Genomic DNA, 19,884 nt, shown 5'->3' on the forward strand with positions numbered 1-19,884 from the left:
GAAGCGCAGAATCAAATATCGTTATGATGACTGTACGCTCTAGTATCAATTGCTTGGCGACAATAAAGTATACTCTCTGGAATTTAGAAGAATGCGGAGAGATCTCATTGAAACCTACCAAATGTTGGAAGGACTAGATAGGGTGGATGTGGAGAGGAAACATCCTATAGTGGGGGTATTCAGTTTCAAGGACTCCTTACAATTCACGTGCTTAGTATTCTTTTTATTTGCACATTCAGTATTTGTTTATAATAGTTTTTTGTAAAATTCTATTGTATATTTTCCTTGTAAATGCCTGCAAGAAAATATGTCTCAAGGTAATATATGATAACATACAAGTACATACTTTAATAATTTTAATTTGAATTTTGAAGCATAGCATTTCAAATTCTAATTACTTAAAAAAATGTTCTCTCACATCACATCACCTCTTTTAATGAACAACTACATCTGTGCTGTCTCCATAACTAAAATTTGTTTTCTTCAAATCCTTCATCAGAGATCAAACCACCTCTGTTCTAGCTGTCAGAAGTACAACTCCCTTCCACTATCATATTCTGTTGTTCCTCATCTGTAGCTATTGTAGTGAAACTCTTTGGAATCCTTACCCAAGCCTTCCAAAAATGCAGTGTTTAGCATTAAACATTAGTTCTGGCCCAGCTAGCATACATTTTGAAAGCTTAGCTCATCTTCATAATGTATAAGAGCCAGGAAATCATCTGCTTTACTGTCTGACTTAACCTGCAATGTGACCTCTGTTCTTGTACATTCAGAAACCTGTACTTCCATGATAATGTGCTTTCAAAGAGTTCCCTGTCTTATTTTCAAATGCAATAGGGCTGTGGTCCAACTCCACTGAGAAAGCAGCAGTTCCACAGAATCACCTCATATCTGCAATTCATTACAGATAGTAGTAATTCTGTAAGTTACTTCAAGCAGGACATGAAGTAACATAAATAGCTGAGGAGCCAGATACACTTTACACCAAACTCACCAGCTTTATGTCAGCTGATATATCTACAACAGCTCCAGTTGTTAAGGTCACCAACCTCCTGACCAAAGAGAGAAGTTTAGCTAAGGTTTCTGTTCACCCTTCATTAATTATTGCTCTGAATTACCGTTACAGTGTAAAAATCCAAAAAGTGCCAATAATACAGCTGTTTGTGTGCACCTAGAAATTGGCCCTTGGCAAGACAAGCAACGTATGATCATTTATTCCTCAGTGCTGTTGGCAAGGTTTAGGATACGTCCACACAGCCTGGGGGATAGTGATATGACCAGGCAGTGGTCAGTTGTGTGGGCAGTATTGTCATGGGTCAAGTGCACGGTTCAGAGTTTGGATGGAGAGCAATGCAGCTCAATGATTTTGCACTTCCCACAGTGAAGACACTCACTGCCTCCATTACCTATTGTACCATGGAGAGCATGCTAACTGGCTGCATCACTATCTGGTATGGAGGAGCCACTGCACATGTTTGAAATACGCTGAAAGTTGTGAACTCAGTCAGCTCCATCCTGGGCACTAGCCTCCCCAGCACCCAGGACTTCAAGGAACAATGCCTCAAAAAGGTGGCATCCATCATTAGGGACCCCCATCACCCAGGGCATGTCCTCTTCTCATTGCTACCATTAGGGAGGAGGAACAGAATCCTGAAGATACACACTCAGTGATTCAGGAGCAGCTTCTTCCCCTCTGCCCTCAGATTTCTAAATGGACAGTGAACCTATGAACTCTGCCTCACTACATTTCCTTTTTTCCCTTACTACTTATTTAATTACAATTATAATCTAGATAATGTGTGTACTTACTGTAATTTACAGTTATTATGCAGTCCAACGTATTGTTGCTGCATAACAACAAATCTCACGACATATGCCAGTGATATTAAACCTGATTCTGATACCAGCAAAAAATTTCAAAACAATTCTCTCAAACAAACACCATGGTAATAACTATAGTAATGCCATAGAAAAAAATCACTCCTAAACAATCTCTGGAATGAATGTAATAGGAGAATTAAGAAAGAACCTTGCATTAGCAAAGAACAAGCACCCCTAAAAAATCTCTGGAATGAATGTAACAGGAGAATTAAAACCAATGACATCATATAAACTATAATGGGAATGTAGGACATTATCACATCAATCTCACAGATTACATTACAAGGAAATAAATAATGTGATTTCCTGGCAATTTTAAAAACCTGATGGGTATAAAGGTTTATAAATTTTTTAAATTATAAAACAGCACACAATAGTAGAAGGTTGAGGGGGGACTTGATAGAGGTATTTAAAATTATGAGGGGGATTGATAGAGTTGACATGGATAGGCTTTTTCCTTGAGATTAGGCGAGATTCAAACATGAATTGAGAGTTAAAGGGCAAAAGTTTAGGGATAACATGAGGGGGAACTTCTTTACTCAGAGAGTGTATATGTGTGGAACGAGCTTCCAGCAGAAGTGGTTGAGGCAAGTTCGATATTGTCATTTAAAGTTAAATTGGATAGCTATATGGACAGGAAAGGAATGGAGGGTTATGGGCTGAGTGCAGATTGGTGGGACTAGGTGAGAGTAAGCGTTCGGCACGGACTAGAAGGGCCAAGATGGCCTGTTTCTGTGCTGTAATTGTTATATGGTTATATTTCATACAATTAGATAGCCTTAATTTTATTTGTTGAAATTACTCATATGTGATTTCTAACACAAATGATATATCAAAACTAACAAAAGCAAAATTATTTCAGGTTGTAGATGAATATATTTAATTCAAAGGCTGGAATGGTACAATTAATTTCTGCAACATGTACACAGTCTTACCTAAACTGTCAGGGCTATCAATTGAAAAACACATTAGAATAACATCTGTATCTGGATAGGAAAGAGGCCTAAGTCGATCATAATCTTCCTGTCCTGCTGTATCCCAGAGAGCCAGTTCAACCTGCGGAAGATGAAAATAATCAATTTTCATATATCTCAAATACCTCATTCAGAGATTCTCTGAATTAAAACAATCTCTGAAGCATTACTTATTGGACAGAGAAATCATGCAGATTCATTCTACAAGAAATGAACTTCACTGTAAGGTAATAACTCCATCTGTTGAAAATTATTTAAAGTAAAAATAACCTTGAATATTGTTAAGGAACTCAAACATATTGATGAGTATGTGGATGTGTGTTTCTGAGCCAATTACACTGCGGGAATTGTTGGGAAACAAACTTCACAAGCTTGGAATCACTATTCTTTTCACAACTATGTTTTGAATCAAAATCTCCCAAGATGTAGACTTTCTTCACAGTGCCCAATGTCTCAAATGAATCCATTACTTTTTTTGAGAGAATCCCAGAGGTTCTTGTGAAAGAAAATAAGTCAGTAGTATAATCACCAGAGGTAATCGGTAATTCAGAAGGAACTCCTATACCTCAAGATGATGCAGCTTGCTATCTATGGCAGTTAGCATAACCAAAGGAGAAGCTAGATAAACCCCCAGGAGAAAGAAAGGACAGAAAATACTGTTAGGTCTTGATGCTCTGGGGATCCAAAGGTTTGTTGGAAGTTACAAATGAGGCATAAAACTTGTTGCTTAAGATTGTTCTATTTAAGTGTTAGAAGAACAAAGATGAAGGGAGAAGGAGCATGAGCAATGAGACTGAACAAAGAGAGACAGTGGGAAAGAGCAAGAGAGCTCAAGAAAGAAAAAAAAGTTTTCCTATACCAGACTACTGATTCTATTGAAACTCAAACAGATTAACAGCTAGCTAATTGTAAACACAAAATAATCTGTAGATGCTGTTGTCAAAGGAACACTCACAATGCGCTGGAGGAACTCAGCAGGTCAGTCAGCATCAGTTGAAAAGATTAGTCGACGTTTCGGGCCGAAACCCTGCCATTCCCTTATTCCCAGCTCCTCCGTCTCTGCCGCATCTGCTCCCAGGATGAGGCTTTCCATTCCAGGACATCTCAAATGTCCTCTTTCTTTAAGGATTGTGGTTTCCCTTCTACGGTGATCAATGATGCCCCACCTGCATCTCCTCCATTTCCCGCACTTCTGCCCTCACCCCATCTTCCCGCCACCACAACAGGGACAGAGTTCCCCTTGTCCTCACCTACCACCCCACCAGCCTCCGGATCCAGCACATTATCCTCTGGAACTTCCACCACCTTCAGCAGGACCCCACCACTAAGCACATCTTTCCCTCTCCACCTTCCACAGAGATTGGTCCCTCTGTGACTCCCTAGTAAACACGTCCCTCCCCACAGATCTCCCACCTGGCACTTACCCCTGTAAGCGCAAGTGCTACACCTCCTCTCTTGCCACCATTCAGGGCCCCAAACAGTACTTCCAAGTGAGGCAACACTTCACTTGTGAGTCTGTTGGGGTTATCTATTGCATCCGGTGCTCCCGGTGCGGCCTCCTCTACATCGGTGAAACCCGATGCAGATTGGGGGACTGCTTCGTCGAGCACCTCCGCTCCGTCCGCCAAAACAGACAGGATCTCCCAGTAGCCAGCCACTTCAACTCTGCTTCCCACTCACATTCAGATATGTCCATACATGGCCTCCTCTACTGCCATGATGAAGCTAAACTCAGGTTGGAGGAGCAACACCTCAAATACCATCTAGGTAGTCTCCAGCCCCTTGGTATGAACATAGAATTCTCCAACTTCCGGTAAATCCCTCCTCCTCCCTTCCTCTACCCCTATTTCACATCACCTCCCTCATAGTTCCGCCTCCTTCTACTACTGCACATTGTTCTCCTGCCAATCACCTCCTTGCTTCCCCTCCCCCACCCATTTGTCTTTCAAATTACTGTTTTTTTCAACTACCAGCATTCTTCAAACCCTCCCCAAAGTTCTTCCTTCAGTCCCGACGAAGGGTTTCGGCCCAAAACATCGACTAATCTTTTCAACTGATGCTGACTGACCTGCTCAGTTCCTCCAGCGCATTGTGAGTGTAACAGTTAGCTGATTCAGATTCAGGTAATGTGACACCTGCCACTGAAACCAAGAAGTTTCCAGAAAAATACAATGGAAACTGTAACCACTGAAAACTCACTGAACAATCACATGTATACAGGTGATTATATAAAAAACACAAACAAGCATAGGAATGTTAAACTACAAGGAAAAATAACAATTCTACAGCTCAATCCAACAATGCTGAGGGTCAGATGAAGGATGGCTAAATTAGTCTCTAATCTCTGGAACTGACCTATTGTTTGTGCTGTCAGTGGCAAATAAATCTATATAGAAGAAATTTCCAATCTTGAAACCAAATCCTAGCTTCAGAAATCATTCTGCTACTCAATATGAGCAAGGTAATGAATCTTAAAACATGAGGAATGCTGAAAACAATATACAGCTGTAAGTTTCAAAATGCTTAGCATAACCATCTCACCATTTGTCTTCCCCTTTCCCAATCGCTCAACTCTCACCCCCTCTTTTTAAAAAAAAGGGGCCAATATTGATACATTCAAATAAATGGGGAAATAATAGCAGTAGTGTAATCACTTGAGTCGAGTATGTTCTTCTAAGTGGTTGTCTATTTAGGATGGATTCCCTTAATGGAGAATGCCTGTTCATGACTTTGTTTAATGTGGAAAGGCTGCTGCATGGCCATCACCACATGGTACCTTACGATCCGGGGTCAGGATCAACTGGTATGGAATGCAAGACGACTGGGAACCCTTCACTGTTGCAGCCTTCCTCCACCTTTTTTCCATTGTGATGTGTCATCATCTTCCACCAGCTCCACCATTGAGGTCTTCGTTGGATCACTGTCTGTCTAGAACCTCCCCCTTGACCTTACTAACATGGATGACCCTACCAGGAGCTAAGCACCAGACAGCTAAACTCCGACGGCAATAAAAGCTAGCTTTTTACCTTAGTGAACAAGGGCTAATACAATACAATCATTAAACATTTGAAATGTAACATCTGTGGTATGCCAATAGATTTTATTACCAACCTGCTTTCCATCCACTTCGATATCTGCCACATAATTTTCAAAAACTGTTGGAACGTACACCTCAGGGAACTGATCTTTACTGAAGACAATTAGTAGACATGTCTTCCCACAAGCACCATCACCAACTATCACGAGTTTTTTGCGTATGGCAGCCATCGCTGTAAAAGAAAATTGATTAAAAATTATTTATGTCATTTACATGATACATTATATCGACCAGAAAATGGTTTTCTTTTAAATTTATGGGTGACTGGCATTGTCCTTAAGATTAGACCATAAGGATAAGACATAGGAGCAGAATTAGACTACTGAGTCTGTTCCATCATTCCATCATGGCTGATATATTTTCTCTCTATTCTCCTGCCTTCTCCCCTGAATACTTGACGCCCTTGCTGATCGAGAACCTATTAACCTCTACTTAAATATACCCAGTGACTTGGCCTCCACAGTCACCTGTGGCAATGAATTCCGCACATTCACCAATCTTTGGCTACAAAAATTCCTCATCTCTGTTCTAAAGGGATGTCCTTGTATTCTGAGGATGTGTCCTTTGATCCTTAACAACCCCACAATAAGAAACATCCTTTCCATATCCACTTGATCTTTCAATATTTGATATTGTGCAACTGCTAGTGTCTGAAGTCACATCCACAAAATAGATCCGGTGTCAATAAAGGAATTATGATACACTCAAGTAGTGACAAGAGTCATACAAATAAAGCATTACTACACACCTTTCAGCCATCAAGTCTCCCCTGACCATCTGTTTACATTAATCCTACATTAATCCCATTTTTAATCTCCCCACATTCACATCAACTCTGCCCAGATTCTGCACTCACCAACATTAGCTGTAATTTAGAGCGACACATTAACCCATGTCTTTGGGACGTGGGGTAAAACAAAATGGAACCCTAGAGTAAGACAAGAGTCAAGTGGAGGACATGCAAACTCCGCACAGTCAACACCTCCATCAGGATTGAACCTGCACCTCTGGAACTATGAGGCAGAGGCTCCATTAGTGGCACAAGAGGAACTTGCATGTGGTGGGTTCCATGCATCTTCTAGCTTCATGGTTATTATTTGGGAAGTGCTGGCGTTTATGAAAGATTCAACAGTGCCACAAAGAGCAGGCTTTCCCAGTGGCCACACTACTGTCATGACAAGGCCACTCTCACGTTGGAATCGCAATACCTCATATTCTGTTTGGTAGCTTCCAACCTGATGACACAAACATCAATTTCTCCAAATTCCAGTAATTTCTCACCCCTCCCACTTCTCTTCTTCTCACCTCCCTCTGGTTCCACTCCTCTTCTCCTTTCTTTCATTGACCAGTCTCTTATCAGATTTCTTTTTTTTTTAAATAGACCCTTAACTCTTCTACCTACCACCTCCCAGCTTCTCACTTCATCACACTTACATTTGGTCTTACCCATCACTTGCCAGCTTGTACTCCTCCTTTCCCCCAACCACCCCCCCCACCTTCTCATTCTGGCTTCTGCCCCTTCCTTTCCAGTACTGGTGAAGGGTCTCAGTCTAAAACACCATACTCCTCTCCATAAATGCTGCTTCACCTACTGAGTTTATCCAGCATTTACATAGAAACATAGAAAACAAAGCTGTGCCGAACATGTCCTTACCTTAGAACTACCTAGACTTACCCATAGCCCTCTATTTTTCTAAACTCCATGTACCTATCCAGGAGCCTCTTAAAAGACCCTATCATTTCTGCCTCCACCGCAGCCACCAGCAGCCCATTCCATGCAATCACCATCCTCTGCGTAAAAAAACTTACGCCTGACATCTCCTCTGTACCTACTTTCAAGCACCTTAAAACTATGTCCTCTCATGCTAGCCATTTCAATCCTGGGGGAAAACCTATCCACATGATCAAAGCTTCTCATTATCTTGTACACCTATATCAGGTCACCATGTTGGCTGCTGTGTCTTAGAGCTATTAAGCTTCATGAACATAATTGAACCTCCACACATCTAGCTAGAATATTCCATCTTGTTTAAGACCATAAAATATAGGAGCAGCACTAGGCCAACTGGTCTATCGAGTCTGCTCTGGTCATAGCTGATCCATTTTTCCTCTCAGCTCCAATCTCCTGCCTTACTCCAGTATCCCTTCACGCCCTGACCAGTTAAGAATGTATCAACATCTGCCTCCATAGCAGCCTGTGGCAACAAATTCCAAAGATTCACCACTCTCTGGCTAAAGAAATTCTTCATCACCTTTATTCTAAAAGGACACCCCTTTATTCTGATGCTGTGTCCTCTGGTCTTAGACTCTCCCACCACAGGAAGCAACCTCTCCATACCCACTCTATCAAGACCTTTCCCCATTCGATAGGTTTCAATGAGGTCACCCTTCATTCTTCTGAATTCCAGCGAATACAGACCCAGAGCCATCAAATGCTCTTCACATCACAAGCTGTTCAAACCTGGAATCATTTTCATGAAACTCCTTTGAACACTCTCCAGTTTCAGCACATCCTCTCTAAGATAAGGGGCCCAAAGCTGTTCACAATACTCCAAGTAAGGCCTCATCAGTGCTTTTTAAAGTCTCAACATTACATCCTCCCTTGTACAGTATATTCTAGTTCTCCTGAAATGAATGCTAACATCATGTTTGCCTTCCTCAGCACAGACTCAACCTGCATATTAACCTTTAGGGAATCCTGCACAAGGACTCCCAAGTCCCTCTGTGCCTCAATGTTTTTTGTAATTTCTCTCCACTTTGAAAATAGGCGACCCTTTCATTTCTTCTACCAAAGTGCTTGACCGTACACTTCCCGACAATGTATTCCATCTGCTATTTCTTTGTCCATTCCCCTAATCCAAGTCCTTATATAGCCTCTCTACTTCCTAACTTTACGTTGTCTGCAAACTTTGCAACAAAGCCATCAATTCCATCATCCGAATCACTGACATATAACATTCTTCTGGGGCAGGTGGGACCTGTACAAGAGAGACGGGTTACACTTGAACTACAGGGGGACCAATATCCTTTCAGGGAGGTTTGTTAATGCTACTGGGGGGGTTTTAAACTAGATTTGCAGGGGGATGGGAACCACAGTACCAGAGCTGACAGTGTGGCTGGGGTGAAAATAAATGATGTTAAAAGTTCAAGCAAATCCACTAATAGAAAGGTTGTGATTGGTGGTAAAAATTTCCTGAGGTGTATATATTTCAATGCTAGGAGTATTGCGGGGAAGGTGGATGAGTTGAGGGCGTGGATTGACACGTGGAATTATGACGTTGTAGCAATTAGTGAAACTTGGCTACAGGAGGGGCAGGACTGGCAGCTTAATATTCCAGGGTTCCGATGTTTCAGATGTGATCGAGGCAGAGGAATGAAAGGTGGGGGAGTGGCATTGCTTGTTAGGGAAAATATTACAGCAGTGCTCAGGCAGGACAGATTAGAGGGCTTGTCTACTGAGTCCTTGTGGGCGGAGCTGAGAAACAGGAAAGGTATGGCCACATTAGTGGGATTGTATTACAGACCATCCAATAGTCAAAGAGAATTGGAAGTGCAAATCTGCAGAGAGGTAGCAGGCAACTGCAGGAAACATAAAGTTGTGGTGGTAGGGGATTTTAATTTTCCATATATTGATTGGGTCTCCCATACTGTTAGGGGTCTAGATGGTTTAGAGTTTGTAAAATGTGTTCAGGAAAGTTTTCTAAATCAATATATAGAGGGACCAACTACAGGGGATGCAATATTGGATCTCCTGTTAGGAAACGAGTTAGGACAAGTAACAGAAGTCTGTGTAGGGGAGCACTTTGGTTCCAGTGATCATAACACCATTACTTTCAACTTGATCATGGACAAGGATAGATCTGGTCCTAGGGTTGAGGTTCTTAACTGGAAGAAGGCCGAATTTGAAGAAATGAGAAAGGATCTAAAAAGCGTGGATTGGGACAGGTTGTTCTCTGGCATGGATGTGATCGGTAGGTGGGAAGCCTTCAAAGGAGAAATTTTGAGAGTGCAGAATTTGTATGTTCCTGTCAGGATTAAAGGCAAGGTGAATAGGAATAAGGAACCTTGGTTCTCAAGGGATATTGCAACTCTGATAAAGAAGAAGAGGGAGTTGTATGACGTGTATAGGAAGCAGGGAGTAAATAAGGTGCTTGAGGAGTATAAGAAGTGCAAGAAAATACTTAAGAAAGAAATCAGGAGGGCTAAAAGAAGACATGAGGTTGCCTTGGCAGTCAAAGTGAAGGATAATCCAAAGAGCTTTTACAGGTATATTAAGAGCAAAAGGATTGTAAGGGATAAAATTGGTCCTCTTGAAGATCAGAGTGGTCGGCTATGTGCGGAACCAAAGGCAATGGGGGAGATCTTAAATAGGTTTTTTGCGTCTGTGTTTACTAAGGAAGCTGGCATGAAATTTATGGAATTAAGGGAAACAAGTAGTGAGAACATGGAAACTGTACAGATTGAAAAGGAGGGGGTCCTTGCTGTCTTGAGGAAAATTAAAGTGGATAAATCCCCGGGACTTGACAGGGTGTTCCCTCGGACCTTGAAGGAGACTAGTGTTGAAATTGCAGGGGCCCTGGCTGAAATATTTAAAATGTCGCTGTCTACAAGTGAGGTGCCGGAGGATTGGACAGTGACTCATGTTGTTCCATTGTTTAAAAAAGGATCGAAAAGTAATTCGGGAAATTATAGGCCGGTGAGTTTAATGTCAGTAGTAGGTAAGTTATTGGAGGGAGTACTAAGAGACAGAATCTACAAGCATTTGGATAGACTGGGACTTATTAGGGAGAGTCAACATGGCTTTTTGCGTGGTAGGTCATGTTTGACCAATCTATTGGAGTTTTTCGAGGAGGTTACCAGGAAAGTGGATGAAGTGAAGGCAGTGGATATTGTCTACATGGACTTCAGTAAGGCCTTTGACAAGGTCCCGCATGGGAGGTTAGTTAGGAAAATTCAATCGCTAGGTATACATGGAGAAGCGGTAAACTGGATTAGACATTGGCTCGATGGAAGAAGCCAGAGAGTGGTGGTAGAGAATGGCTTCTCTGAGTGGAGGCCTGTGACTAGTGGTGTGCCACAGGGATCAGTGCTGGGTCCATTGTTATTTGTCATCTATATCAATGATCTGGATGATAATGTGGTAAATTGGATCAGCAAGTTTTTTGATGATACAAAGATTGGAGGTGTAGTAGACAGTGAGGAAGGTTTTCAGAGCCTGCAGAGGGACTTGGACCAGCTGGAAAAATGGGCTGAAAAATGGCAGATGGAGTTTAATACTGACAAGTGTGAGGTATTGCACGTTGGAAGGACAAACCAACGTAGAACATACAGGGTTAATGGTAAGGCACTGAGGAGTGCAGTGGAACAGAGGGATCTGGGAATACAGATACAAAATTCCCTAAAAGTGGCGTCACAGGTAGTTAGGGTCGTAAAGAGAGCTTTTGGTACATTGGCCTTTATTAATCAAAGTATTAAGAGTGTAAGAGCTGGAATGTTATGATGAGGTTGTATAAGGCATTGGTGAGGCCGAATCTGGAGTATTGTGTTCAGTTTTGGTCACCAAATTACAGGAAGGATATAAATAAGGTTGAAAGAGTGCAGAGAAGGTTTACAAGGATGTTGCCGGGACTTGAGAAACTCAGTTACAGAGAAAGGTTGAATAGGTTGGGACTTTATTCCCTGGAGCGTAGAAGAATGAGGGGAGATTTGATAGAGGTATATAAAATTATGATGGGTATAGATAGAGTGAATGCAAGCAGGCTTTTTCCACTGAGGCAAGGGGAGAAAAAAACCAGAGGACATGGGTTTAGGGTGAGGGGGGAAAAGTTTAAAGGGAACATTAGGGGGGACTTCTTCACACAGAGAGTGGTGGGAGTATGGAATGAGCTGCCAGACGAGGTGGTAAATGCAGGTTCTTTTTTAACATTTAAGAATAAATTGGACAGATACATGGATGGGAGGCGTATGGAGGGATATGGTCCGTGTGCAGGTCAGTGGGATTAGGCAGAAAATGGTTCGGCACAGCCAAGAAGGGCCAAAAGGCCTGTTTCTGTGCTGTAGTTTCTATGGTTTCTATTAAAAAAATTTGTCCCAACACAGACACCTGTGGAACATCACTAGTCACCAGCAGCCAACCAGAAAAGGCTCCCTTTATTCCCATTCTTTGCCTCCTGCCAACCAGCCACTGCTTTATTCATGCTAGAATCTTTCCTGTAATACCATACGTTCGTTGCTTTTTAGCATCCTCAAACGTGGCACCCTGTCAAAGACCTTCCTGAAAATCCAAGTACACATCAGCCAATTCTCTTTTGTCTATCCTGCTTGTTATTTCTTCAACGAATTCCAACAGATTTGTCAGGCAAGGATTTCCCTTGCGGAAACCATGCTGACTGTGGCCTATTTTATCATGCACCTCCAAGAGGAGAGAAGGTGGAGCGGAGTGATGATGGCGCTAAACGGCAACTCCCTTGCTTGTATCTTAGAAAACAGCTCTATTTCCATCTTTAATATCTTTATTTTTCCCATTTCAGGGTTCTTTTGAAGACCCTGACCTGGAATTACACGCTGACTACATTTCTTTACAGGAATGGGACCCGCTCTCGGGGTTTCAGGACTGGGCCTAAGTATTTGGCTCAGCTTTGGAAGTCTAGGATCTCAGGGCTCTGGAGACAGGCGAATTGAAGGTCAGCGTCACAACAGGAGAATCACATGCCGTTGGGCGAGCCGGAATATCTGTGGCTGTGTCCCCAGAGGCTCGTGATCTTTGGCCAAGAGCTCGAAAAAAGCAATATGGCAGACTTTTAACATCATAAACCAGCGAAGTGTTTGTTATGTCTCCCCGCTCACTGTGAAAACAGAGACACCTAGAGACAGAACCTGTGGTATGTCGAATGCCAGGTGAACAATGCAGTCTTTGGGGTAACTGCAAGTCTGTGTCTTTACTGTTGCTTTGTTCACGCTTGAGTGCTCGGTGGCCGGTGCCAATGCCTTTTTTTGCCGGTGGGGGGGAGGGGGGATTGTTGCTTGCTGCCGCTTACGTGCGGGAGGGGGCTGCTGGGCGGGAGGGTACCTTGGGGTTCTAACATTTGACTGTCGTTCATTCTTTGGGGCACTCCTCTGTTTTCATGGATGGTTGCGAAGAAAAAGCATTTCAGCATGTATATTGTATACATTTCTCTGACATTAAATTGTACCTTTGAAACCTTTGAAGTACCCTGAAACCACATCCTTAACAATTGACTAACTGGCCTATCATTTCCTTTCTTCTGACTCTCTCGCTTCTTGAAAAGTGGAGGGATGCTTGCAATTTTCCAGTCTTGCAGAACCATTACAGGATTTAGTGAGTCTTGAAAGAACATTACTAATACCTTCACAATCTCTTCAGCCACCTCTTTCAGAATCCTGGGATGCACACCATCTGGTCCAGGTGATTCATCTACCTTCAGGCCTTTCTCCCTAGTAATGGTAACTTCACACATCTCATGATCCCTGACACCTGGAATTTCCACCATACTCCTATTGTCTTCCACAATGAAGATTGATGCAAAATACTTATTCAGTTCATCTGCCATTTCCTTGTCCCCCACTAGTATCACTCCAGCATCATTTTCCAGCGGTCCAATATCCATTCTCGCCTCTCTTTCTATGTATCTGAAGAAATTCTAATATTATTGACTAACTTACTTTTGTATTTCATCTTTACCTTCTTAATGACTTTTTTTTAGTTGTCTTCTGTTGGATTTTAAAAGCTTCCCAACCCTCTAACTTCCCACTAATTTTTGCTTTATTATGTATCTTCTCTTTGGCTTTTACGCTGTCTTTAACTTCTCTTTTTAGCCACAGTTATATCATCTTGCCTTTAGAATACTTCTTCCTCTTTGGAATGTATATATCCTGTGCTTTCCAAATTGCTTCCAGGAATCTCTGCCATTGCCGCTCTGCCATCATTCCTGCCAGTGCTTTTTTCCTAATCAATTCTGGCCAACTCCTTTCTCATGCCTCTGTATTTCCTTTTACTCCACTGTAATACTGATATATATGACTTTAGCTCTTTCTCAATTTTCAGGATGAATTTGATCATATTATGATCATTTTCCCCTCAGAGTTCCTTTAACTTAAGCTCTCTAATCAATTCTGGCTCGTAATAGCTGATCCCTTAGTCGGCTCAACCATGAGCTGCTCTAAAAAGCCTTCTCGTAGGCATTTTAGAAATTTCCCCGTTTGAAATCTAGCACTACCCTGATTTTCCCAATCTACTTGCATATTGAAATCGCCCATGACTATTGTAATATTGCCCTTTTGGCATGCATTTTCCATCTCCTGTTGTAATTTGTAGACCACATCTTTGTTGCTGTTTGGGTATCTGTATATAACTCCCATCATGGTCTTTTTACTCTTATTCAGTTTGTCCACCACTTCCTTGTCCCCCATTTCTCCAGCATCATTTTCCAGTGGCCTGATATCTACTTTCAACTCTCTTTTATACTTTATATATCTAAAGCAACTGTCTGTATCCTCTTTAATATTATTGGTTAGCTTACTTTCTTACTTCATCTTTTCCTCATTAATGGCTTTCTTAGTGTGTTTTCTCCCCTGATTTGTTTAATGTGTACAGTGAAACAATATTACAAAAAATAAGAGACATCTTGGGAATCAAAGTTGGCGGTGAAAACATCAATAATTTTAGATATGTAGATGACACTGTGTTAATTGCAAGTACGGAGGAAGAACTACAAAACTTAATTGATATAGTTGCTGAAGAAAGTGCAAAATTGGCTCTATCAATTGCAAAAAGACATAATGTACAGTGATATCCAAAAAGAAGGAGAATCCTATCTGCAGGCTGAGAATAAATGGGGAAGACATAAAACACGTACAGAACTTTTGCTACTTAGGAAGCTGGGTGACATCAGATGGCAGGTGCGACATAGACATCAAAAGAAGAATGGGGATGGCAAAAGATACCTTTACGACAATGAAGAGTATACTGACCAACACTAAACTAGGCATGACAACCCGCCTCAGAGCACTGAAATGTTACGTTTATCCAGTTATGTTATATGGTTCAGAATGTTGGACAATATCTAGTAACATGAGGAAATGAATTGAAGCAGCAGAGATGTGGTTTTTGAGGAGGGTGCAAAGAATATCATGGAGGAAATGAATATCTAATGAGGATGTCATGAACAGAGCAAGCACAAAAAGAGAAATAATGTATGAGATCATGAAAAGGCGATGTGACTTCATTGGACAGCTGATTAGGAAAGAGGAGTTAGAATACATGGTAATTATGGAAAAGATTTAAAGGAAGAAAGCAAGAGAAAGGCAAAGACAAATGATGATGGAGACAGCAGCTAGAGAACTGGAAATGAATACCAATGAATTGATCCACTTGACCCGAAACAGGAGTGTGTGGGCCATGGCAGTCAAAGCTCATGGCACCTGATGATGATGAGTTGCTTTCTGTTGGTTTTGAAAAGCCCCCCAATCCTCTGACTTCCCATTAATATTTGCTCTATTATATGCCCTCTCTTTGGCTTTTATGTTGGCTTTGACTTCTCTTGTTAGACACAATTGCATCATTCTACCTTTAGAATATTTCTTCTTCTTTGGGATGCATCAATCCTGAACCTTCTGAATTGCTCCCAGAAACTCCAGCCATTGCTGCTCCACCACCATTCGTGCAGTGTTCTCTTCCAATCAATCTTGGCCAGCTCATCTCTCATGCCTCTGTAATTCCTTTTACTCCACTGTAGTATTGATACATCTGACTTTAGCTTTTCCCTCTCAAATTGCAGGGTGAATTCTATCATATTATGATCACTACCTCCCAAAGATTCCTTTACCTTAAGCTCTCTACTCAATTCCAGTTCGCTGTATAACACCCAATCCAGAATAACTGATCTATAGTGGGCTCTACCATGAGCTGCTCAAAAACTTCATCTCGTACACATTCTACAAACTCCCCCTCTTAGGATCCAGCACCAACCTGATTTTCCCAATCTACCTGCAGTTTGAAACCACCCATGACTACTGTAACATTGTCCTTTAGACATGCATTTTCTATCACCCATTGCAATTTGTACACCAAATCTTCACTACTGTTTGGAGGTCTGTATATAACTCCCATCAGGGTCTTTTACTTTTGCACTTTTTCAGTTTGACCCACAATGATTCTATACCTTCCGATCCTATGTTATCTCTTTCTAATGATTTTATTTTTTTTTACCAACAGAGCCACCCCACCCCCTCTACCTACATGCCTGTACTTTTGATACAACATGTATCCTTAGATGTTAAGCTCCTAGCTATAACTTTCTTTCAGCCATGATACGGTGATGTCTACATCATAGATGCCGGTCTACAGCTGTGCTACAAGTTCATCTACCTTATTCCATATACTGCGTGTATTGAAATATAACACCTTCAGCCCCATATTTACTCTTTTCGATTTTGTCCACCCTTCATGTTGCAACTCATCCTGCTGACTGCAATTTTGCCTTATCAACAGCCTTTCCTTGCTAGGAGTCTCACTACACATTGGTTCTGTTTGTAAATCAACTACCTCATTTTCAGTACTATCACTCCCGTTCCTATCCTGCAGCCAAATTAGTTTAAACTCACCCATACAACTCTAGCCAACCGGCCTGCAAGGATATTGGACACCCCCCTCCCCCGGGTTCAGGTGTAACCCACCCCTTTTGTACAGGTCATACCTGCTCCAGAAGAGATCCCAATGATCCACAAATCCGAACCCCTGCTCCTGCACCAGTTCCTCAGCCACGCATTCACCTGCCAAATCTTCCTATTCTGAGCCTCAATGGCACGTGGCACAGGCAGCAATCCAGAGATTACTACTCTGGAGTTCCTGTTTTTAGCTTTCTACCTAGCTCCCTAAAATCTCTTCAGGTTCTCCTCACCTTGTCTACCTATGACATTGGTGCCAATATGTACCAACATTTCTGGCTGCTCACCCTCACCCTTGAGAATGCCATGGACCCAGTCTGAGACATCCCTGATCTTGGCACCAGAGAGACAACATTCCATCCGGATGTTTCTATCACACCCACAGAACCTCGTCTCTGTTCCTCTAAGGAATCTCCTATTAACACTGCCTCTATTACCTCTATTATCCTCCTTCACCCCTATCCTCACAAGGCATGCCCTCTACTCCAGGCAGTAGATATTAAGGGACATATCAATAGTTTGGACAGAGAGACAAGTGTTAAGGGGCACCTTAAAGAGGATTTAATTGGTAGCATTGTGAAGGTTAGGCAGTCATTTCATCAGAATTCAAGGCAGCTGGAGCACATCTGCAAAAGGGTACAATAATTAAAAATTAGGGATTCTCAACAGGCTAAAATTGGAAAACTGCAGACATGTGCAATGAGTGTAGGGCTGGAGAAGATTACAGACAAAGGTGAAAATTCTGTCCTGATGAAGGTTCTCAGCCCAAAATGTTGACTGTTTATTCCTCACCATAGATACCACCTGACCTACTGAGTTCTTCCAGTATTTTATGTGTGTTACTGTGGATTTCCAGAATCTCTTGTGTTTATGAAAATTCCAAAATTGAAGTGTTCTACAAGATAGACATTTGCCATGTATTTATGTAATCATTACAGGGAACTTTTGTTTGGGCACACATTCTTATTACATCCAACAACAATGCACCTAGTTTACAGGTATGGACGACTCCCAGGAAACAAAATGACTATAACCATAATGACTAAGTTAATTAACGTAACTCTTTGGACAAGTGGGTGGGGCATTAGGTATAAATCAGTGCTCCAGCATGCTATGGCAATGATACAAGTTGTTGCAGATTCATTGTTTGAGAAGCTGTCAATTTTGATTGTACAATTTCATGAAAATTAGTATGCAAGGGGAAACTATAGCTACAGGGCTGACAGTAACTTCTATGTGCTCTTCTTATCAGGTTGAAGCAGCAGAAACGTACAGAATATTGTAGTTTATCAAAGTGGAGAGGATGAGTGAAGATAGCAAAAACTGGACCACAATTCCCACATCTCATCCCTACTGCATAAACTTTCACAACGTGTAAATGATTATTGTTAATACTGTGCTTTTGAGATAAGAAGTAAAAGACTCATCTCCATAAAATCTTTATAAATTAACATAGAACTGACATTTTCTCCACAGGACCAACAACACTACCAAAACTGCATACTTAGGGCAAACCATGAAGTTATAAAGAACAGCTTTCTCAACATTACAAATAACTTATTCTACCCAGGAACATTATTGTTCATATCCCTCAAAAAGTATTTCTTTGTAGCAATTAACTTCCAATGTTTACAAGGTATATTTAGAACTACAGGCACTTTCACTCAGAAGGGTGATAGAAGTGACTGCAAATGCTGGAATATGAAGAAGAAAAACTAAATTCCAGCAAGAATTCAGCAAGGTGGTAAAAGAATGGTTAGCATTTTAGATTGAGATCCAGCAGCAGGACATAGTTCACATGGATACCATAAAATCATGTCACACGAATAAGCCATTTCACCCATCAAGTCTGCTCTGCCAATCCATCATGGTCTCTCTCAACCCTATTCTCCTGCTTTCTCCCCAAAACCTTTCACAGCTTGACTAATCAAGAATCTATCAACCTCAGCTTTAAATATATCCAATGACTTAGCCTCCACAACCAACTGTGGTAATAAATTCCACATATTCACCACCTTCTAGTTAAAAAAAAATTTACCACATCTCTGTTCTAAAGGCACGTTCTTCTACTCTGAGGCTCTATCCTCTGGTCCTAGACTAACCCACTATAGGAAACATTCTCTCCAACATCCACACTATCTAGGTCTATCAACATTCAATAGGTTCCAACGAGATCTCCTCCTCATTCTTCTAAACTCCAGTGACTACAGGCCCAGAGCCATTAAACAGTTGACATTTTTTCTTTGGAGTGAGCAAACTGAGTACTCTGTGATTTTGTAGCTTTTGTTATTAACTGCTGAAATACATCACCAATTCCTTCTAAAACTGGATGTTTAGTTCTTAATTATTATGCAATGAATGTTTCACCCCAAAATATACGTAATCATCAATCAAAAATTAAGGAATCACATAATTTAAGTAAAATCTTTAATACTTTATACATCTGAATTTCTGTTCAAAAATATACTCAAAATGGGGACTTCTGGGGTCGAGTATGGAGTGAGTCAGTGCGTGTGAGTGTGGCTCCCGATTTTTATTGAAAATCTACCTGTTTATCTTTGCCGTATGCTCGACATAACTGGATATTTACCATTGTGAACAACGCGGGACATAGCTGGACATTGAAGTGGCAAGTAGAATGTACCTTCGAGTAAAACTGGGGAAAAAGATAGCGAAGCCTCCAGCAAGAAGGCGGATGCTACAGTAACGGCGCCGTTGCACGCTGCTGGAGCTGGACCCGGACCTGCGCTACCCGATGACTTGGAGAGGCTTCGTTTAGTACTTATTTCTGACATGACGCAAGCAGTGCATTCTGCCTTAAAAAGAGAACTTGAAGGTGCTTTATCACCAGTGACTGCTACCATGGAACAAATTATGTCTGCTTACCAGTCACACGACGAACGCATTCATGAGGTTGAAGACAGCCTAAATGATTACAGTGACCGACTGGTGAGCGCCGAAGCCGCCATTGCAGCGTTGCAGAGCGAAAGCACATTTCTGAAGGGAAAGCTTGATGACCTCGAAAATCGGTCACGGAGATCCAATTTGAGAGTGGTCGGCATTCCTGAAAATTTGTAAGGTTCGGACCCTGTTAAATTTATGACCGAGTTTTTTGACGAAGTGCTGGGGACAAATTTTTTCCCAAGTCCTCTTGTGCTTTCGCATGCTCACCGAGTCGGACGTAAACCATCCGGTGTCTCTGGACCCAAGCAAACGAGACCAAGAATGTTCCTGGTTTGCTTTCAC

At 41.6% G+C, this 19,884-nt stretch overlaps 1 protein-coding gene across 2 annotated transcripts in view; it reads right to left on the minus strand.

Moving 5' to 3' along the window:
- LOC140211197 (transforming protein RhoA) overlaps positions 1 to 19,884 on the minus strand; it is a 116,853-nt gene that overhangs the window by 22,389 nt on the left and 74,580 nt on the right. For both annotated transcript variants that reach the window (XM_072280780.1, XM_072280779.1), the window contains 2 exons: positions 5,967 to 6,124; positions 2,817 to 2,937 (listed from right to left, as the gene is read on the minus strand). In XM_072280780.1, the coding sequence (XP_072136881.1) occupies positions 2,817 to 2,937; positions 5,967 to 6,122 (277 nt within the window). In that variant the 5' untranslated portion in view covers positions 6,123 to 6,124. The remainder of the gene's footprint in view (positions 1 to 2,816; positions 2,938 to 5,966; positions 6,125 to 19,884) is intronic.

Source organism: Mobula birostris, chromosome 16 (assembly GCF_030028105.1).
Source record: "Mobula birostris isolate sMobBir1 chromosome 16, sMobBir1.hap1, whole genome shotgun sequence".
NCBI classification, from domain to species: Eukaryota; Metazoa; Chordata; class Chondrichthyes; order Myliobatiformes; family Myliobatidae; genus Mobula; species Mobula birostris.